This window comes from Podarcis liolepis (assembly GCF_965112155.1).
Source record: "Podarcis liolepis genome assembly, chromosome: 2".
NCBI lineage: Eukaryota > Metazoa > Chordata > Lepidosauria > Squamata > Lacertidae > Podarcis > Podarcis liolepis.
Window position 1 is genome coordinate 95,873,818 of NC_139555.1, and position 23,089 is coordinate 95,896,906.

The 23,089-nt window shown below is 42.1% G+C and overlaps 1 protein-coding gene across 1 annotated transcript; it reads left to right on the plus strand.

Annotated features, from left to right (window-relative positions):
• The first annotated feature begins 40 nt into the window (after positions 1 to 40).
• EIF4E3 (eukaryotic translation initiation factor 4E family member 3) lies at positions 41 to 22,863 on the plus strand. Its single transcript, XM_083493501.1, has 7 exons — positions 41 to 393; positions 11,948 to 12,020; positions 14,615 to 14,709; positions 17,869 to 17,929; positions 18,885 to 18,951; positions 20,903 to 21,058; positions 21,166 to 22,863. The coding sequence occupies exons 1-7, from the start codon at positions 197 to 199 to the stop codon at positions 21,210 to 21,212; spliced, it is 696 nt and encodes a 231-aa protein (XP_083349627.1). The 5' UTR covers positions 41 to 196; the 3' UTR covers positions 21,213 to 22,863.
• The last annotated feature ends 226 nt before the right edge of the window (positions 22,864 to 23,089 follow it).

Here is a 23,089-nt window from a genome sequence, read left to right on the forward strand (position 1 = left end):
AGCCAAAGGCGCTATAAATAGGCGAGATCCCCCCCCCAGCCAGCGACAGAGCGAGCGAGGCCTGCCCGCTCGGCGTGCCAGATTTGCAGCGGGCGGGCAGGGCCCCCTGCTGCCCGCCGGCTGTGTACGCAACAAGGCGGGCTTTCGCCGAGCGAGGCGGCGCTGACTCAGCCTGGGCCGAAGGAAGCGAAGGGCAATGGCGCTCAGCCCCCCCGAGAGGCAGCCGGGCCCGCCCGAGCCCCCGAGCCCGGCAGCGGCGGCGCCACAGCAGCAGCACCAGGCGGACGACGAGGCCGACCTCGACCCCGACCCGCAGCAGCAGCTGAGCGGCCTGGAGCCCGACGCCGGCGAGGGGATCCCGCTGCACTCGCCGTGGACCTTCTGGCTCGACAAGTGAGTGCGGGGCCGCCGGCACACCGGATGGGGAAGGCGAGCGGCAGGAGGAGGAGGAGGAGAAGGAGCTCGCGGCGAGAGCGCGCGGCCTGGAGCTCGCCTCTCCCGCGCCGGTAGGGTGGGAAAAGGCGCGCTCGAGGGGGCAGCGGCGGGGGTGGGCGGCGTAGGACCGGCCTTTGTTCGCCGCCGCCGCCGCCTCCTCTCCTGCTCAGCTCGCTCCTTCCCCGTCCCCATGGTGAATTAATTCCCTTCTCCGCCGAGGGCAGCGAAAAGGGGGGGTGTCTTCTCTTCTCCAGCCCCGCCGATTGCTTCACTTCGCTTAACCCACCCGGAGCTGCTGTTTCTGCCCTTCCTTGGCTCCCCCACCCGCAACCAGCCCTGGGCGCCCTCAGGCTCGCTTTCTCCTCCTCGCTATTTCCAGGGCTCTCAATGCGAGGTTTTGAACTCTTGAGACCTCTTTTTCCATAGCCCGGGGATCATCCCTTGTTAAGCGTGTTGAAGTGATAGGGGCTCTTAGAGGGAAGTGATAGAGGCTCACTTTTCCTGACTCGGTGGTATCCACACACAATGCACGCGCGCATCTAGTTTGCAGGCAGAAAAGGCAACAAGTGCAGCTTTACCCCTCCTCAAGGTTTGAGACGCACAAGAGACTTGGCCGGGTGGGAAAAGGGCACCATTACTCGGTGGGTTGCCTTGGGAAAGGCTCGCCTCTTAGGTACCCTAGAAGAACTTGGGGCATCCTAGCTCTTGTGTTTTTATCCCATTGGGTGGCATTTCTGCTCCATTTGTTGCCCGTTTTGGAACTTCTTTTTAATGCATCCAGCGCTTAAGGTGGTTTGTTTATTGATTTAACCAACCTTCTCTGGATAGTTTTCAGACCAGCTGCTGTCTGGAAATACATCCCCAAGGGCATGGATTCCCTAAGCTAAAGCAAAACAAAACAAAGTATTTGTTTTGCCCTGGCCTCCTTTGGGAGGAAGGGTGAGATATAAATTTAACAATAACGTTTTTTAATTGCATGGGCCTTGATGAGAAACGTATTGTCGTATGACCCCGTTTTCCCTACCAGTGACAAAAAGTTAAAAGGAGTACTGCTACTTCTTTTGCATCAGAGGACACTGCAGTCCACATGCTTTATTTAAAAAACTAAACATAAATTGAGGCAAAGGCATAAATTGAGGCAAAGGCTTAGCCATAAAAAAGTTAGCCATAATCCTTTACCCAATATCAGAGAGGGGCCGTGCCACCCTCTTACCAGCTGAACAGTTTCTGTCTCCTTGCTTACTTTCAAGACTGCTTACTGTTGTTTCCCCCACTCATTCTTCCTAATCTTCCCCTCAGACCCAACCCCACATGTAAATTTGACGGGGGCACATCCACACCCATTAAAGAACAGTGGGGCTGCTATCCTATACACTTTTACCTGGGAGTAAGTCCCACTGAACAAACATGTAGGATTGTGTTGCAAGGTTCTTCTGTGCCACATCACGGAGTCACTTTAGAAGTCATCTTGGGGGGAAAGCATAGTGGTAATATAGGTAATATTCACAATTTAGAAATGACTATTTTTTGCCCTTTAAAGGTGTGTATTCCAGGCCACAGTACAAACCGATGACTCCTTAATAACCATTAACTATCCTATTTGGCATTAACTTTCTGTGCATGCCTGTAAGAACTATGGTGTTGGTGAAGTGGATTGTAATGAAAGTTAGGGAAGTAGTGGGTGGTAGTTATTCTGGATTAAAGGCAGATTATTTACTCTGAGGTTTCACACACACAAAGACACTTACTGAACATGTATCAATGGCAAATATTATTTCAACACAAACCTTACAATCCGTGCTTGGTTGCCCCCTTCCTTTAAAGTCCTACGATGGGCAGACATTCAATAGGTGAAACTTTAGGGTGAGCATTGGCAATTTTTACAAAGGATTAACTACTGTCTCTTCCCTTCTCATTAAGTTTTGTGTTGCTATTTTATTTTATATCAACCCATATTCTTGAAATATCCTTCTGTGGTTCAAACTTTGATCTGCTCTTAACTGTCCATAATTTGCAACATGATCTCTTCCTACCTTGTTTTTCATTCACTGCTTTAAAATAGAGCTTCCTTCCCTCCACTCATTATAAAAAACAAACAAACCTTGGTTCCCCTCTCTGTTTTGCTAAGAAACCATAATCCTTTCTTAAAATCTCTATCCAGTGTTTATTTTCCACAAGATTCAAAGCCATATACGACTTGTTCCCAGTGTCTCTCACTCCAGATCCACTCCTCCAGTCATTACAAAATCAGACTGTGACATGCTTGCTTTCTTATACTGCATCAGACTACAATTGGTTGCTTCTTTAGCCTTGCTTTTTATAACTCCATGATATCCCAGTACTTGTCAAATGGCACACACACACTCTGTCCAGTCGGAGCTTGTCATAGGTGGTTGGCTTGTTTTCCTGTACCAATCTGCTTTTGTAACTTGAGAAAGAAACATGTCCTTGAGGTATAAACAGCTTTCTCTGGCAAGCTACATAAATCCTGAAATGTTCTTATGACCAATTGCATTTTATTAGCACCTTTTACAACCACTGAAGGGTTTTCTGAAATTAAATACTAAGGGACAAGCTAGGATGTGACCATGGTAGTTTTGTGTACTTAAAAAAATGGAACTCTGATATCGTGAAGATAGTGGGAAGTGCATCTGATTTTAACAGCAAAAGGAACACATGGGTGAGATGTGCTGCCCCTTTACCTCTCACAACCAAAGTTACTTGATGTTTTGTAGCTCAGCAAAAGCAAAAGTACTTGGGAAAGAAGATGCAAGGAGGTAAGGAAGTAGCATTCTGCTCTCCTTATCTGGGTCCACATTTTTGCTGCTAAAATCATATCTCTGCCATCTCATTCTCCACTTAAACACATCAGGAAATTATCCTTTTTAAATTTTCTCATAGCTTGTAGGCCAAGATTGCTTCTGCTGCCTTTAAATTATAGTCATCTTACATCAGGTATTTTAACACATGGCAGGGCATCTTGCTGTAGGATAAAGAACGATCTAAGCTACCTCACCTTACAAACCCCTTCGGTATAATCCACATATTGATTGTAGAAGCAAGCAAGGTGCCCAAAGCACAATGTGTCTGCAGGCCAGGAAGAGTTCAGCAAAACCATTCAAAAGGCCTTGGGTAAGCAAACAAAGCAACAAAGGTGACGAGAAATCTCTAGGGTCACTATAAGCCAACATTTATATTATTTAATGCATTTATATCCCACCTTTCTCTCAAGTTGGGATTCGCCAGATGTGGCACTGAAGATGATGTTAGGTGCTTTTCTGTTGTTGCTTTTTTTTTAAAAAAAAAAAGTTCCCCCTCCCCCCAGGACTAATCCATAGAATCCAGTTTTCACCAGTTACATGAAGTACCCAAAAAGTTAAAATCAGTGATTAGATACATATTAGTTAGGTGATATATATTTGGTTATATACCGTGGTGGGGGTATCAATGAGTTTTGTTCTAGTTTCTTAAGGGCAGGAATTGTGAAGGAGAGATAATATTTAAGCGTGCAGAAGTAGAGGACAGGAATAGACAATCAAATCTCTGTCCAGATTCTAATTTACTTCCTAAGTCAGGGGTATAGCCAACATCAGGCATAGCCAAACTCTGGCCCTCCAGATGTTTGGGACTACAATTCCCATCATCCCTGACCTCTGGTCCTGTTAGCTAGGGATGATGGGAATTGTAGTCCCAGACTTCTGGAGGGCTGGAGTTTGCCTATGCCTGGCCAACATGGTGACCACCAGATGTTTATTGGACTACAGGTCCCACCCCTGACAGTTGATCATTCTGAACAGCACTATTCTGGCAACTACTGCCCAAAGCCGTTGGCAAAAGCTGTTTTGTTCCTTAAAAAAACAGCCCTTCATACTCTTGAGTTTCTATTATTGCTATCATATTATGTGCTGGTTTCATGCATAATTACACTCAGGGAGTCATCTAGATATTTACAACCTTTCATTTCAGTTGTCTGTATCTCATGTTTTTTTTTTTGAAAAAAATAAAATATCGGGCCTTTGATGATACAAATCCTTCCAAGGTTGTTTAATTACTTGGATGCCAACAGTAAGACATTACTGAAAGGTAACAAAACCAAGATCAGCTTGCAGAAATGCCACCAAAGTGAGTGAGACTCACATAAATGGAGTACTCTGAAATTTATGTACATACTGCAAATTATGTAATGTGCCACACAAGGAAAGAATCCCCCACTCAAGATGTGCCTCCTAATTTGAGGGCTACTTTAGCAGGAAGTCAGCACACTGCACGTTTTCCATCACAGCCTTGCTTTCAGTAAGGAAACATTTGTAAAAGACTTTTCTTCTGCGGTTACATCAGTGACCCTACCCGACCCCAACCTATTATTAGAAGCCATAGTCTTGAGGACAGAACAGGGCAGCTGGGCACTTGCTGAGGTTTATTATTATTTAGATGATTGGAAATTAGAGTACTGTAATTGGCAGGCTAAGTCTGGAACAGGACTCCTCTTCTGCCTTCAGTTCTACCCCAAGTTAATTTGGCCTTCTCACAGGCAGAATAGAATCTTCTGAAATACTTTCTGCAGAGGTGGGCAGGCTGGGGCTCTATGGATGCTGTTGGATTCCAGCTTCCATCAGTTCCAGTCAGCCTCACCACTGGCCAGAGATGATTATGTGAGTAGTAGTCCAACAATATATGGAGGGCCAGTGTTTCCCTTACCATGTTTTAATGACTGGACTAAAGTGAGGTCACATTTTGCAGTGGTAGCAGTCCATCTGAGGCATGCATAAAAGCTAGGCCAGCTTAAAGGCCCATCTATTCTGCTTAAACAGTGGCCAACCAGATTCAGGTAAAGTTGGTTCTCTCATAAATACGAAACACATGCAAATAAACATGTGCCAATAGCAAGTACAATGCCTTCTTTGGTTGTACGAAAGAGCAGAAGTCATTGATTCGTATGTTCGTTGCCCTCCTCTGCACGTGTTCCAGCTTCACCTGGTAGGTACCGTATTTTTCGCTCTATAACACGCACCCGACCATAACATGCACGTAGTTTTTAGAGGAGGAAAATCCGTAGGCATGCCACCCTCAGGCATTTCCTCCATAACACGCACAGACATTTCCCCTTACTTTCTAGGAGGAAAAAAGTGAGTGTTATAGTGCAAAAAATACGGTAGTTTGGCTAGATTACTGTGACCTATGGTCCAGGAGGTAGGATGAATCCCCATTGGGTCAAAGCACCTTTGGCGTCTTCCTACTTGGCAGATTACCACTGCACAGCCTGCAATTGACACAACAGCTCTGTGGATTGAAGGTGGTTAGCTTGGTAGCCAAAGTGACAACCTTCAACCTTACAGGCTATTCTACAAAAGTTACCAGTTTATTTACCCAGTCATATGTTAGCTATTCATGGCATTTAGATTGTGTGGAAGAGAAGAACCTGTTCTTCCAACTAAGTTATCCCACCTGATTACCAAGTGGTGAATCTTGCAAGCTGCTGTGTTTGGCTGCTTGAATCATAGAATCTTAAGAGTCGGAAGGGACACCAAGGGTCATCTAGTCCAACCCCTTGCAATGCAGGAATCTCAGCTAAAGCCTGTGGACAAATATTTGTATTCCACTTTTCCAGACAAAACCCATCCAAAGCAACTTACAACAATAAAATTACTAAGTATAAGAAATTATTGTATACACTAAGAGTAACTGATAAAACTGAAACAGACTCGGAACTCCTGCTCCTTAACCGTACTCTAGATTGCAGTCAGTGCTAGGGTAGGCCAAACAAAACAAATGATTATTTAAGGCCTTCTGAAAAGCCTTTGTAATCACATGCTGCCACTCTACTGGGGGTGTCAATAGTGTGGAGCCACCACAGAAAAAAAACCCCACTCTTGTGATCACCCACCTCATAGATCCAGGAGGTTTTCACAGTCCAGGGGATGCCCTGAGATGCTAGGGCCTCACAGAAGGTATAAGCCTCTCACTAAAGCATTCATAAGCAAGGGTAGCATTGCAGATACAGCACAGTCCAAACCAGGGGTTGGCAAAAAAAATTAGCCGCGGGCCAGTCCACTGTCCCTCAGACCTTGTGGTGGGCTGGAGAAGCGGCACTGGGGGGGGGAGCTGGAAGATGAGGCAAGGGGGGGCAAGTAGTCCTCCTCCCCAGCCCCACTTACCTTCCCAGGGGCTGCCGCCGCTGCTTCTTCTTGTGGGTAGGCAGAGTGAGCTCATCCGCTCCACTCTCTGGCCCACAGGAGCACCAGCATGGTGGCGGCGGAGTGAAAATGAGCGGTGCCAAAGGGCTGGCTCTAGAGAGGGGCTGTTTAAAATGGCGCCCAGCCAGCTCAGCCCAGACCCCTTCCTCCTCTAGGCAGGTCGGGGAGAAGCCAGGAGGAGGGAGGGAGGAGGCGCCGCCATGGTGTTTGTGAGGGGCGGGGATGGAATGGCTTGGGGGGGGGGGAATGGTGCAGCCCGAACGAACAGAATCCCCATGCCGATCCATGGACAGTCCGCGGGCTGGATCCTGAAGGCAGTTGGGTCTGATCTGGCCCCCGGTACTTAGTTTGCCAACCCCTGGTCCAAACGAACCAGGATCAAGCATCAAGAATCAGTCTAGGTTCAAATGTGACCTAGGGAGAAAGTCAGGCAACAGTCCAAGGGCAGATAGTTCAGGAAAGGCAGAAAAACTAGGAGCTAGAGTCCTGTGTTATTCCCAGCAAGTGGAAAGTTCGAGATGGAGGCCTTATACTGACTAGCCTTTTAAACCACACCCTGACCACCAGCTGCTAGCTAGTAAGACCCAGAACAGTTTAGGGGTTGTGGGATGGAGGGAAGAGGGGATAAGTCTCATTGTGTGAGTGGACTTCCTTCCATGCACACATTCCCCACTTAGTGCTACACTGAATTTCATCCATAATCATAGAAATAAACCTAATGAGAATCTGCATCACTCTGCATAGTACTGTTCTGTATGGTATTGTTATAGTGATCAAAGAGCCTCTGTTCCAGAAAGAGAGAGAAATAAAAGGGAAGAGGTAACTCGGGAGAGCTTCGTTTGTACACATCACCACCTACAGGCACACCTGACATTTGCAGCACAGTCATTTGAAGTTCGTACTGTCACTCCCCTCTGCAGAAGGGGAGAGGAGGGAGGTCATAAGGCTTGCAAAACCTGATGCACATCTGAGATTAGCACATACTGGATCACCAGATTTAGAGGTTGTGGTTTCCAGGAGTCCCGGCACCTTTGCTACTGCTAGAAATGTTAGTAGTAGCTTGAACCAGAATTTCGCAATCTGATTTTTATCTCTCCGTGCTATTGCAGCACATTCTGCTAATTGTGAAACATTAGATTTTACCCTGTATATATTTGTTTAATACTACTGTACACTTTTTGCATATTTTATGATTATAATTTTGCATGAAATGTAAAGTACATGTACATTTTTAAAGAGCCTGAAAAATATTCATGATGTAGACTAAAAACTTAGAAAATGTTTGTTTCACCTAGCATACTTCTCTTACATTTCTCTGGGGTGTGTGTGTGGGGGGTTATGGTGCTGTATGTGTTATGCATGGTTAAAAAGACAGGGTTGTAGTTAACTATCTTTTACTTGGAGTAGATCTATTGAAATTAATTGACCTAAATTAGTTGTCACTAATTTCAGTGTGTATACTCTGCATAAAAGTTGACTACAGCCCACTGTGAGTGAGTTAAAAGCACTGCAGCCAGATGTTATTTAACCAAAAAAGGTTTAGTTTAACATGTTAAGTAAGGGTTTCTCATGTTCACTGACAGGAAATTTAATTTAATTTGTACAAATATTTATATACTGCTTATTCATAAATGATATCGGAGTGGTTTACAGCAGTCATACTTAAAACTATACAATAAAAATAAGAAAAAATATTTTTAAACCAGAGATCAACTAACTATTTCAGAAGCGTATAAATTGCAGCTGTTAAGGGACACACCCTTAACAGACATGTTGTTTAGGCATTGGTTGTATATTATCCTCTGCTGTTGTTAGTTCCAGTTTTACTGGAATAGGTTAGTTCTTTTTCCACCATGAAATAGGGTGACAGTCAGTGGCCATCTGACATTTGCCCTCTTAATTTCAGGGAAGTGAAAGTAATGAAAGCCTTGTGGAGTAAATTACTGGCCAAAAACAACTTGCTGTCATCACCGTAACTACGTCGAGCATCTTCTGAAAGAGACTGTGTAGGAACCGCTCAACAAAATTTGTTTCAGGCATGCACTGTTGTCTGATTACAGTCACTTAATTTGCACTGAAATACCATTCTCAGCCTGGCAGGCCAAGGTTACCCTTGGAGTGCTTACAGAATGTTTTCACATCAGTATTAAATTGTCCCCTTGGAACTCTTTCATGGACATTTTGATATTGCCAAACTTACTTTGTTGTGCCAAGTCTCTCCCTCTCTTCTTCCAAAACGTATTTTAGTTTGCTGGAGAAAATAGTTTAACGTTTAGGTGGGAATGTCAACCTGGGCCCAGTGCTGGCCTGTATGCCAATCCTCCATAAAGTTAATGATAAATCTTTCATTGACATAACCAGATGTAGACAATGGCAGCCTTTGGAAACATATTTCACCATCTGATATAGCAGGAGAACTACATTTTGTCTACACTGAGGGGGAAGATTCAAAATGAGGATCATTTTGCTTCATGGATTCAGCACTTAGGTCTGTTTCACACCAAGATACGTGTATGTATTAAGGTAGTAGTTCTATAAACAGAGGAAAAGCTTCACTTACAGAAGTAAATTCATACAGCAAGGCTGCCAGGCAGACCCTCTTTTGCACCCATCTGCTTGTTTGTGTTTAGTGAGGGTTTAGTAATCCAGGATTTAAGTATGCAGCCTGTGTTGGACAGGGCTGCACTCATAGGAAGTTGCCTTACACCAAGCCATGCCATTAGTTTATCTAGCATTGCTAGAGACACAGGTGTGGTCTAAACCACTGAGCTTGCCGATCAGAAGGTTGGCGGTTCAAATCCCTGTGATGGAGAGCTCCCGTTGCTCTGTCCCAGCTCTTGCCAACCTAATTCTGTAGGTGAGCAAAGACTGAATCCAAGCCCAAAGAAAACACTACCCCTTTGCTACAGATACCGCTAATGGGATCTTTTTGCTTGGCAAGACTTGTCCATCTTGCTGCTATGGTTGTCAGCTTATGGTTGTAATTGGTTACTGAACCATATTGGGTGCATATCGCTTGAGATTAGATAGATTAGATAGATCCGGGTAACTCAGTAGTCCAGGCATAGGCAAACTTGGCCCTCCAGATGTTTTGGGACTACAACTCCCATCATCCCTGACCACTGGTCCTGTTAGCTAGGGATGATGGGAGTTGTAGTCCCAAAAACATCTGGAGGGCCAAGTTTGCCTATGCCTGCAATAGTCCATAGGATGCTGTTCAAGTTAGTTTCGCAACAGAAAAGCAACATGATTCCTCCAGAGATAGTCTCTTTTAAAAAGTATTCCAGGGTATCTATATGCAGTGCTTTTTTCTGGGGGGGGGGGTACGCAGGGGTACACATACCCCTAAACATTTTGTGAATCTAAGTTTGGCCTCATTGAGGGGTAGTATTTCAATATGAGTAGGAAAATGAGAGTACCCCCCAAACATTTTTTAGAAGAAAAGCACTGTCTATATAGATAACTTAACCAGAAGTATATTGTACTGTATTTGTACGAAATGTATGCAGGTATATTTAAGACCTCTGCATGGCCCGTTTCATTATGAGAACACGGTCCCGTGAGAAAAAAATAAAATAGATAAAAGAATAAAAGAGCTTTTATTCTTGGATTTTACTCACTGTAGAGAGGGTCTTGCTAGATTTATAGAATGTGGCCATCTAGTGGCACAGATGTAAAATGAATAGAATAATTTATTAAAACCCCTGTGTTGTGAGGATAATACTTCTTTAAGCCTCGTGAGATGCAGAATATGTTTAAAATACAGTGGTACCTCTAGTTATGAACTTAATTCGTTCAGGAGGTCCGTTCTTAACCTGAAACTGTTCTTAACTAGAGGTGTGCATTCGCTAATGGGGCCTCTTGCTGCTGCTGCGCCACCAGCACACGATTTCCGTTCTCATCCTGGGGCAAAGTTCTCAACTTGAGGTAACTCTTCCAGGTTAGCGGAGTTTGTAACCTGAAGCGTTTGTAACCTGAGGCATTTGTAACTCGAGGTACCACTGTATATCCCTGTGGCCAGTGCTTTTTTTTCTTAAAAAAAAAAGTTTAGGGGTACACTCATTTTGACTCAAGACAACCACCATTCTACAGTTCAAATCGGGCAAAATAAATACAGTAAATGGACAAAAGTACAGAAATTCACAAAATGTTTAGGGGTATGCATACCCCCAGAAGAAAAGCACTACCTGTGGCTAAAATAAGGATTGAAGCTAAAGAACGTCCATGGAGGTTTGGGTGGATATGGGCACCCCACCCTCCTCAGTCAGTATTTCTTCCAATTTGTCAGTGTTAATCATATTTACAAAGAAGTAATTTCCTACTGTATTCAATGGAGGCAAGTGTGTTGCAGTATTATGCTTCTTTAACACCCTCTGAATAGGAGTTGAACGGCTTAACTGTGCAAGATTGGAACTTTAATATTTTTATTTAACAAAACAAAATGTGTGCATGTTGCCTTTCTTCCAGTAGTAGTAGTATTATTATTTTCTTTTAACAACATCAACGCTTGTGATTATAGTTTAGAAAAAAAGAGGGAAATTTCTGGATTCAAATAGAACTTATGCAGAATTACAACGACAAAATGTTTGTAAAATTAAATAAAAACTGCATTCTATTTCGAAATTAACCAAATTGAAAAAGATGACTGGAAGGAAAGGGGGAGGGACAGAGAGAAACAAGAAACTATATCATCACCTTCTGACAGCAGATGTAACCACCCTCCCCAAACCTGACTTCAAAACAGTTTGTTTTGTTATGACTTCCATTTTTCCTTCCACCCACAAACCCCATGGTATTGGTAATTCTCAAACACACAGCTTGGTTGTGAATCAGAGTTGGATGATCACACAAATATATTGATTAAAAAAACAACCCACCAAAATATATTGATCAGATTCACCATTTTACCATGTCAACTTCCATAATGTAAGTTATGGTACCTGCTCTCATTGTATATAAATGTATTTTAAAAGCATGTTTTTGTGTTATAATTATTATTACAGTGGTACCTCGGGTTACAAACACCGTGGGTTACAAACCTTAGGTTACAGACTTCACTAACCTGGAAGTAGTACCTCGAGTTAAGAACTTTACCTCAGGATGAGAGCAGAAATTGCACGGTGGCAGCGGGAGGCACCATTAGCTAAAGTGGTACCTCAGGTTAAGAACAGTTTCAGGTTAAGAACGGACCTCAGGAACAAATTAAGTTCATAACCAGAGGTAGCACTATATCAATGTGTTTCTTTTCATAAATCTGATAAGTACACTTACTATACCGAATCTTTATATGGTTTCTTCCTCTCTCTATTTTTTTCAAGGTCACTTCCTGGGACAACAGCTGCTGAATGTGCATCAAATTTAAAGAAAATCTACACAGTACAAACTGTACAGGTAACAAAGATGCTGCATATGAGAATTTTATGTTGCAGTATAAAATCCCAGATATTATCGATAGACCAAACAGGGGTTTTTTTCCAGAGCTGAGATGTAACTTCTAATCTAGCAAAACATTTGAAAAATCAGTCAGTTTGGTTTATGATAAGGAAAAATGCTTTTGCAAACACCCTTTACAGGTCTAAAGTCATTGTTACTGCAGGAACAGAAAACTTACTATGTATCACTGAGTTTGCCCCTAATAAAATGATCAATTTTGGTATGTTAAATTTAAAAGTATAGTTTATTTTTTTAAAACAACAGCAACAACAAGCCACACATTTACTAATTTACTTAAAAAATATATTTTTTGTCATGAATGGATCTATAAGCTGCTGAACTGTAGGGAATCCAGTATCAGTTTTTGCTAGTTTATGATAAACAGGCAAAAATTTGAAGCTGAGAACAGAAGAATTCCTCAGTGCTATAGTAAAACAAAGAAAATTACTGTGTATTCTAACTTGGTCTCATCACAGTGTCAAGCAGACACAGAAAGTGCTCATTTTCAGGAAGCGGGGGATCTGTGAATACTAATTTTGGTGCATGAAACAAAAGGAATTGGAGGCTGTGTGATGTAAAGGCCTTGTCACTATGTTGCAGTACAGATGTGCAGAATCCTAGGCTGCATTCCTGCTGCCAATGTCCACTCCCCATCTTTTGAGGCCTACTCAGGAAGACAGAAATGAACCCACCAATCTGTATAGACTAATCTGTATAGACCAAACATCAACATGAGAAAGCCCACAAGCAAAAAAGGCACTAAATAATTCTCCCTTATCTTGTGGGAAATGCCAGTGCCGCCTTGGAAGCAGAAATGCAACCTGCTCTTGCATTTGAAAGTTGTGCTGTACTTCCTGTTCTCAGTGTGCAGGGATTGTAAGGATCTGATTCAAGGTTGTGTCCAACGTTATTGCATGAGTGGAACAACGTCTGTTCATGCCTTGGATCGTAGTCCCCCCCCCGCCGGTGTGCACCCCCAACTTGCTCTGGAGAATTGGGGGGTCCCTTAGAGCAGATATTTGTGGGTGGAGAAGTTTCGTTACACAAGTGGAAGATGCTCCCACCCCACAGTGATTTGGTTAGATGCAACCAGCTGCACATTGTCTTGCATGAAATTCTTCCCTGAGTAGTCTCCTAAGTTTTACTCAGAACAGATCTGTTGAAATCACTGGACATAACTTAGTCACGTTCTTTAATTTCAGTGAGTCCACCGTGAGCAGAACTTAGTTGAATACCACTCATAGTCTTTTGTTTGGGGGAGTAAAGGCCAGGTAGGAATATATGCACATGATTGTCTTGAAGATTTTGCACCCCAGGATTCCCCTTACCCAATTTCTTAGTAGCAGCTAGTGGCATAACAGAATTTCTCTTCTCTGTGCACTCCCCCCATGCACACACAGACGGGGGGGGGGGTGTTTGTGTGGCGGCACATGGAAGGGAAGGTGAAGATTCATTGCCGAAACAGAATTCATTTTGCTTGTGCAATGGCTACATTGGATACAACCCTTTGAATGTTCAATGCAGAACTAGTTAGCTATAGGTATACTGGATAGTTGTCCTTTCAAAATTAATAATTAAAAAAGCATGCTTGAAATGTCATGTTTAAAATCATTGTTTAAGATGCTTATTGTTGACTCAATTCCCTTGTTGTTTAGGATGTTGGGGTTTCCTTGTTTTCTTTAGGAATATAACATTATAGCTACAATTTACTTTAAAATGTGTTAGTTGTTTTGCCGAAACTTATGGGCTGCAAGTTTAAGTGGTGACTTACAAGCTCATCTGAGAGGGCATTGAATACAGAATTGTTGCATAATTGAAGATCAGTTGTAGGCTAGTGGCTCAGTTTCAACCACGGTGGAAGAAAACCAGCTTCCTTAGGATCCTTGGGTCTAGTTCCAATACCTTGCATTTTGCTTGAAACTGTTTCACTTGGTTATTGCTTTTTAAATCACTGTACATTGGTACCTTGGGTTAAGTACTTAATTTGTTCCGGAGGTCCATTCTTAACCTGAAACTGTTCTTAACCTGAAGCACACTTTAGCTAATGGGGCCTCCCGCTGCCGCTGCACCGCCGGAAAACGATTTCTGTTCTCATTCTGAAGCAAAGTTCTTAACCCGAGGTACTATTTCTGGGTTAGCGGAGTCTGTAACCTGAAGCGTATGTAACCTGAAGCATATGTAACCCGAGGTACCACTGTAATAGTTTTGGACTGTATTTTATAGTAACCCACCCTGGCATATTCTGGTGAAGGGCATATGGGAAATCAAAAAGTCTTGGTGCAGCTATCCTTCAGGTTAGCGGAGCATGTGGAAAAAACACGAGCAACACCCTGTTCCCTATTTATGAACATGGAGAGCTTTCTTATACCAAGTCAGTTCCTTGGACTGGCAGTGACTCTCTTGCGGGGGGTGGTCTTCCTTATCTGGAGATGCCAGCGACTGAACCTGGCACCTCTTTCAGGCAGAGCATGTGCTGTACCACAGAGCTAAACAAAGCAAGGAAATGCCATGCTGTTATGTGTGAATTTACAAAGTGTAATAATTCTCTTTAGATCTTCTGGAGTGTTTATAACAATATTCCTCCTGTGACAAACCTGCCTCTGAGATGTAGTTATCATTTAATGCGTGGAGAAAGACGGCCGCTGTGGTATGTTTATATTCACATTATTATGGCGCTCTGGGCACAAACTGCATTCATTATTTGTTTATTTACATGTAAGTTAGAAGAAATGGGGGGGAAATAGAAACAAAAGTGGAGAGGTGGGGGCAGGGGGAAGATCAGAAGGTTATTTTTTTTAAAAAAACTTAAACATGATAAATTACACTGAAATGGTTTTTGTTTGCCCATGGTGTTTTTTAAACGTTAATATTATGCAATATGATTTTTGCATATAATTGCCAAAAAGTTGGATTTGCAAAATCAAGTTAAAATATGTTGAAATTTTGGTTATTTGTGGCAAGTGCTGCATAGACAAGGCTGGGCTTCAGGGAACTGTGCAATCAATTGCCCTCTCTCAGCATGAAGCTATGGATTTATGTTTCTGGAACAGTAGATCACTTTTTCATGTGGCAGACCACCTTTGAAATGGATACAAATGCAGAGATACAAGTGGGGTTTTGCGGGTGGTGGTGGTGGGGCACATCTTATGCTCACAAAGTGCAATATCCTTCTGGGTGTGCTCAAGGTCTTGGACATGCCTGAAGTAGCCATGTCCAATGTATTTATAAAGGTAAAGGGACCCCTGACCATTAGGTCCAGTCGTGGCCGACTCTGGGGTTGCGGCGCTCATCTCGCTTTATTGGCCGAGGGAGTCGGCTTACAGCTTCTGGATCATGTGGCCAGCATGACTAAGCCACTTCTGGCAAACCAGAGCAGCGCACGGAGCGGTACCTATTTATCTACTTGCACTTTGACGTGCTTTCGAACTGCTAGGTTGGCAGGAGCAGGGACTGAGCAACGGGTGCTCACCCCGTCATGGGGATTTGTGTTGGGATACTGCCAGGGAGACAAAGGCCATCATGCCTCCACATCGATGCCAGACAATCCATCGATCTCCCGTAGATATAGTATCAGTCAATTAGCGACACGAGCCTCAGAAATAGCATGCCACATTCCAAGGCTGATGAACGCTCTTTCAGCAGAGTTCGCACAACGAAAGATGCACCCAGGAGAGCATTATTTACAACTTTATTCAGCGTTGGTCAGAACAAAGAAAAACATGACTGCCTGCTTCGATGTTCAGGCACAGAGAGAGAAAACGAAAGCAATGTACAAAACATAAACTTCCTGTGAACAGGAAATACGCAGGCTGTGACACAACAACCTGCTCCCTTCTTAAGGTGGAACGGAAATATCCTAACAATTTGAACCGCCAACCTTCTGATCGGCAAGCCCTAGGCTCTGTGGTTTAACCCACAGCACCACTCACGTCCCAATGAATGTATTTATAGAAATAACAAAAACAAAACACCCCTATGGATCTTGCTGACTTGAATCAAACTTCTGCTTACTTGGATGTTGATGCTGACAACCTGCTCTTTTTAAAACCTAAGACCAAAATGTGGTGCACATTCTTGTTACACGCACAATGTATTTCCTTTAAAACCATGAGAAGAGTCTACTGAGGAAAGCAAGACAAATATTGTAAATCATAAAACAGTCTGTAGAAATGAACGTGTTTTTTAAAAAACACAGATGTGGGTTTTTTAAAGGCACTTGCTGCTTAAGCTGCAGTTCTGAAAAAAGTACTGGCCATCAATGGTGAAAGGCAACAAACCATTATGCCAATCTTGTAGACTCAGGAAGTTAATGCTATGAGGGGCTGCACCAGTCTACAGTATAGGTGTAAACATGGGCAGATTGCAAAAGTGAGCAACACTTGATAAAATTGCTGCTTTGGTGAGCCTCACCTAGTTGACAAGTCCCGCCTGCACCTGATGCAAAAAGTCATTATACCCAAGATCAAGGTGACCTGTATGTTTGGGCAAGTGTTTTTGTCTCTTCCGAAATTATTTTAGACTTTTTTTCTATGCTAGAAGGATGCCAAAGGGAAATGAAAGCTGTTCTGTTTCCTTTCATACCTGCACTTGTATTTGAAAGCTGCATCTAAGAGGGGCCATAGTTTGAAGGTCATAATTGCAAAAATATGCTTGTTTCTTCTGAAATCCCCTTGATCAAAAGTTTCACAGTCACTTTTTTGTAGGGGAAAATTGGTAGCATTAATGTCACAGCTAAGTCGTTTCCTTTTAATTATTTTGATAGTGGCCTTGTTTTTGTCTTCTAATCCATGAAATGTGGTTTAATAATCCAGATTATAATTAATAATGTTTGAGGAGTGTATTTATTATATATAATAAACCATAGACTTGCGTGCCTTCCCTGCCTTTTTCACTTATTCTGAAACTTTCACCAGCGGAACTGCCTATCCACAACCCGGATTTTGCTTTAAACGGCACTAGAATGTATACTTGTATCATAACTGTTAGGTTCTGAAGTAGGGTTACCTAAATTGCAGTATTGTATTCAACAAAGTTATTCTATTAGTGCAAAGATTTTCACCTGTGCAACAGGATGTCCTCTCCCTATGCATCCTTCAATCTGTTCTAGAGGTTCCTCCAGCCCTTGGAAGCAGATTGGGCAGGGAGGGGAGAAAGGTCTCATCACGCAGGACGATGGTCTTTGCACTATTGGGACAAACTTGTTGGATATGATCCGTGATACATACATGTTTAGGTATGATCAGGCTATGTTCAGAAAAATCTTCTTTTCATGCACCAGCAGATTACTCAGAGTCTGCCTACTATTAGGCAGTGTGAAGCAGTTGTTTCAGGCAGCAGGTACTGGAGGACAGTAGCACAATAGGTTTCATTTTTTCCCTCAAAGTACTTCAAGTCCTGCAACTTCTATGAAGTATGGACAAGCTTTCCATTATTATTATTTTGACTTATTTATTGTGTTGGCTTAGGAAGGGGTGAAGAACTAAAGCAGGCATAGGCAAACTTGGCCCTTAGGTGTTTTGGGACTACAACTCCCATCATCCCTAGCTAACAGGACCAGTGGTCAGAGATGATGGGAATTGTAGTCCCAAAACATCCGGACCACTAGGCATCCTATTTGGTCCTTTCCTACATTCTCAGAATTACCTAGGCATTTCCCCCTGCTTCAGAGCTTAAAAACTTGCATTTATTTTTATGTTAAAATGAGGTAAGATTCTGGGCTGTTGGAATCTGTGCCTTTGCACTGTACCTAGATGTAAAAAAATTGCCAGCCTGTGCAGCCAAGTGTTGTTTTTTCCTCACAACTCAGGGAAGAAGAAAGCAATGCCAAGGGAGGTGTGTGGAAAATGAAGGTCCCCAAAGACAATACGGTACGTGCTTAACATTGTATATAGTCGTACCCAGTTGGTTATGGTGAGGCAGGTGCATGTGGTCTACTTATTTAACAGTAAAGGATCACTCACACTAAACTTCAGTTGTATAATGAGATGGTCTTTTATTTATTATTTTTTATCATGGACAGCTCAAGACATTTTATGTCTGCCAGTGTGGTGTAGTAGTTAAGAGCGGTGGACTCGTAATCTGGGGAACCGGGTTCGCTTCCCCGCTCCTCCACACGCAGCTTCTGGGTGACCTTGGGCTAGTCACACTTCTCTGAAGTCTCTCAGCCCCACTCACCTCACAGAGTGTTTGTTGTGGGGGAGGAAGGGAAAGGAGATTGTTAGCTGCTTTGAGACTCCTTAAGGGGAGTGAAAGGCAGCATATCAAGTTCAAACTCCTCCTCCTCCTCCTCCTCCTCCTCCTCCTCTTCTCCTCCTCCTCCTCCTTCTTCTTCTGCCTCTAATAGCATTCTGAAGTGTGTGTTGTTTTCTGAGCATCAGTCTTCCATTCATATGGGTGCTGGCTGCTTAAAAGCTGCTGGCACTGTTACTATTTTCTTCAAATGACCGTTGTATATTTATCAGACAGACAGTATCTTCACTTTTACTTTTGCACTCTTTCCTGCCTATAGTATCTGGTTTGCTCCAGAACAGATTTGGATGCATGATCATTGAAGTTGGTGAGATATCCAACTAAATCATACTCTGAGTAGACCCTATGAAATTAATGGGCAAGTCCACTGGTTTTATGGTTCTGCTTTGAGCATGAATTAGCTGGATGTCACCTGTTGAATAAGTTCAAGTTAAACATATAATTTATGTGAAATTGTAATAAAATGCACCAGAATAATGTTGTGGCTGTTGCAGACAGTATAGCTGTTCAAACTGCAAATGGAATACTTACTGCAACGTAACCAGCTTCTTCATTTTCTTGGTTTTCTGCTAGTCTGCAGTTTGGAAAGAGCTGTTGCTTGCTACAATTGGGGAACAGTTTACAGACCGCTGTGCAGGAGGTGAGAAAGTACTTCCTGTTATTTGCTTTTGTCTTGATTTTTGAGCACCCCTTGCTTACGTTTTAAGCATAAAATAGGTGCAGCACAGAAAAGGTTACTCATTGCTAGCACAACTTACAAATAAAAATCCCCTGCTGACACTTTTCATCCTATCAAAGTGCATTGTCCCTTTGCCTGATTAAGCCTAGGGAGAGGGATTGATTTTCTCCAACTTTGTTCAGGCAACCTCCATAATCCAAGAGAATTATCCAACTGTTTGATCCTTGCCAAGAAAAGAATGTAAATGTCTTCACTTGCCATCCTACTTTTGACCTATCGGCATTGCTCGCTTTTTGTAGAATTAGTGGACAGAGAGTGGGAACAGGACTGCCACAGATCCTGCACAAAGTGACTCAAGGGAAGAAGAGAGAACCTAGAGGAAAGAGGTTGCTGCCATTGGCTGCCATCACTTTCGGTCATTACAGTGGAAAGGCATCCTCCTGCTGTGTTGGTTAATGATTTGAAAGGAGTATTTCTTGACCAAGTCAAGACAAATAAAGCATAAGAGGGCACTGGTGCTTTGGCAAAAGATTCTGCCTCCCTTAGTGCCTGATTATGCACCAACAGAAAGCCCGCACCACGCACTGCAATGAGGGTCCTAGAGATGTTAGGCGCTCCAGCTTTACACACAAGATTCACAAATCATGCTGATGTTCTTTGCTGATTTGTTCTCTCTAGATTTCTGTGCTGAGAACAGGCTTACCTTCAACAAAAAAATACAAATTCTATTAAGTTTCATATAATAGAATATCAGTGTTACCAATCATGCTTAGATTTAGTCTTAGTGATTTGGGGACCTCTCTAATTGTCTAAAAACACAAAACAATGCAACTGCTGTACCATTTTACGCTATGTCCACTATATATAGTGATTGGGATGTCTAAATAGTCCGCCCTCCCCGAATAATTAGAGCAGACAGAATTATACTGGTTGTTAGGGCAGCAGTCCTGTATACACTTACCTGGGTGAAAGTCCATTGAAATTAACAGGATTGTCTTCTGAGCCATGCATTCAGCTACTGCCTGACCATGTTTGGTCTTTTTGTGTATGCATGTAATATATAAAAATCAGATACAGGGCTCAGCTGTTTACATTATCCCCGTAATGTGGTTTGTGACCTTTTTACTGGTCTGCACTTTTATCTGTAGTGTCATATTTTCTTATGTAGCACTTCTTGGGATAATGCTAGCAAACAGCATTAGAAATAGGATAGGTACTTTTCTGTCTTAAAATCTGAATTTGCCTGATTGGTCTCCCTCCCCGGCTTTGTATACCCAATATAGTACCAACCATAAATAAATAAATGTCCTTTTATAGGTACAGTTGTTTTACAGCAGGCACCCCAAACCTTCTGCCCTCCAGATGTTTTGGACTATACTTCCCATCATCCCTGACCACTGGTGCTGTTAGCTAGGGATCATGGGAGTTGTAGGCCAAAACATCTGGAGGGCCGCAGGTTGGAGATGCCTGTTTTACAGTGATGAAATAAGTAATATGTGTCAATGGGTAGTAAAATAAAATAATGCTATTATTTGATTGGTTTGGAAAGCCATGCAGGGTTGAATTACTTGCCATCTCCCAGACCCCTGTGGTTCAGTCAAACCAACAAAAACAAGCCAAAAGCACAAACAGGGCAACACATTTCAAAAATCTCTATGATAAGCTTAATACTAAAGTTACCTATTTATAGCTCATAATTATTGAGGCAGAATTTATACCAGTTACATGGGAAAGTTGTACAAAAAGCATGTTTACAGTTAAATTCCACCACCTCACAACATGTCCTTTAGGACTAATTTGTTGTTTTTTATTCATGGTGTGTTTTTGATTTGGGGTAACGAGTCCATACTGGTTCCAGTAACAAAGATAGTTTTTAGATGATGATGATGACGACGATGCTTTCTCTTGGCAGGTGATGAAGTAATAGGAGTTAGCGTCAGTGTCCGTGATCGGGAAGATGTTGTTCAAGTTTGGAATGTAAACGCGTCGTTAGCAAGTGAAGCTACAGTTCTAGAAAAGATCTATGAACTTTTGCCCCAAACGTCTTTTAAAGCAGTTTTTTATAAACGTAAGTAAAAATTGTGCATGTAGCAGAGTGTGCTGTCCAAATGACTTTAATCAACAAAATGTATTTAATACTTGCATATTTAATAATTGTGTCATCTTGTCTTTCAGCTCACAAAGAGCACCATGCTTTTGAAGGTGGACGCAGGAGACATTAACACAGGAGACAGTCCTGAACTCAAGTTGTAATTTTTAGTTTTTTTGGGTTTTTTTGAGATCATCACAGTGGAAAGATGGACAAAAACACTTGCAAAAGCACCACAAAGCCTGGTTATTTTAGATTGTTATATTCCTCTTGAGCTGGTGCTATTCAAAAGCAAGGAGTATTGCTGCCTCAGTTGCTGATTGTGATGTTTCCTTTCATGACTGCTTAACAAAAAAAAAGGTCACTTTTACTTAGTATTCCTTTCTTTTTAAGGTAGAAGACTTTACAGTTAAGTAGTTTACTATACCTAGTTCAAATGCAAATATGCACAGGCATGATATGCTGCTCTTTCTAGACTTGCTGTACCTAGAGAAATTGATAGCTTTGTGAACCATGTTTTTCTGTAATACTTTGCTTTGAGACATTCCTATCATGTTAAGAGATACACACAGATTTGTCCCCCAGAGAGGTTGTAATTTGCACTGTCCTAATAGGCAGTGGGAGAAATCCAAGGGGAATCCTGCTCAAGCTCCATGGAAATGAATGGATCTTGCACAGTGCCTGGATTGCTTCCAGTGTCCTCTGCTTATGCACTGATAATGCGCATACTGTAAATATATTTTAATGATCACTGAACAGAGCCCATAGACTGAAAATACACTTCTGATGTGACTAATTTTAAACTCTTTAAATACAAGCCCCTTAAAATAAGGGTCTGGTTCTCACTTGGTGATGGCCCATATCTGTCCTGAGAGCACGGGTAGACTTGAAGCTGGACATTGCTCGGGTTGAAGCATTGTTTGTGATGATGTCTCACTGCTGATTTCTGTGATCATAGTCACACTGGAACAGATGCAGTTATGCTGATTGTGGTATGGAAGCAGGTGTGGAGCAGTCAGTTGTTGATTGGCATTTGTTTTTAGCTTTTTCAAATACCTGTTGGGGGGGGTGAATGAAATCACAACTCTTTGTTCCAGAGGTGCCTAATACAGTTTGAATTTAAATAATAAGTATAATATTTCTTTTTTTTAAAAACAAACACCAAAACCTAAACCCCTCTGCTGTGCTCTCACTTAAAATGGGAACCTTAACAAATCTTCTTTAGCAAACTTTTTATAAAACAGATCTTCCCTTCTTACCCCCCTGCAATCATATCAGATGTGTTCTTCACCCATGAAGGTCAGTATCAAATGCATAGTAATTTTTATTGTAAACATAACTAGTTCAACTGTATCTAGTTGCAAGCTATGATGGCGCCTTAAATACATTTTTTGATAGAGAAGAAAAGTTGATTACACTTTGAAGCATGAATGTGAAAATTCTCAACATTAGTTTGTGTGTGTTTTCCTCCCCGCACTAATTATTGGAGTTTTTGTTCTGCTTTTTATTACAGTACCAAAGATTTATTTAGTTCCTCACAATGAGCTAGAGGAATGTGCATTCTCTTCTAGGCAGCATTACTGGATTAGCATTTAGTATTTTGGAAATCGTTCTGACTGCACTGATAACAACCCATTTAATCCTGCAAGAGGCAGCCATTGGAATTCAATGTGTTTCTAAATGAATCAATTTCCCCTTTTTAATTTTTGTACTAGTTCATTTGTATTTATGAATTAAGATTTGTGCATTTTAACTAGCATTATTAAAAGTTTTATAAACTCGTACACATCTATTCAGAACTGCATTTATTATTGGGATCTCTCTCTCTCTCTTTATTTAAAAAGAAATATAAGTGTTCTTCAAGGCCACCACCCTGATATGCTATTTTTATACATAAGAGTAAACATTTGTCTATATTTTTCAAAGACCTAACAGTACAGCATGTCCACAGTATTTACAGAATCAGGACTGAAGAAGCCATTACTAAAATTTCGAAAAGGGCTCATAAAT

Coding starts and splice junctions, on each gene's coding strand:
- EIF4E3 (XM_083493501.1), top strand. CDS start 197: ATGGCGCTCAGCCCCCCCGAGAGGCAGCCGGGCCCGCCCGAGCCCCCG. Junction 17,930..18,884: donor AGGTCCCCAAAGACAATACG/GTACGTGCTTAA, acceptor GTTTTCTGCTAG/TCTGCAGTTTGGAAAGAGCT. Junction 21,059..21,165: donor TAAAGCAGTTTTTTATAAAC/GTAAGTAAAAAT, acceptor CTTGTCTTTCAG/CTCACAAAGAGCACCATGCT.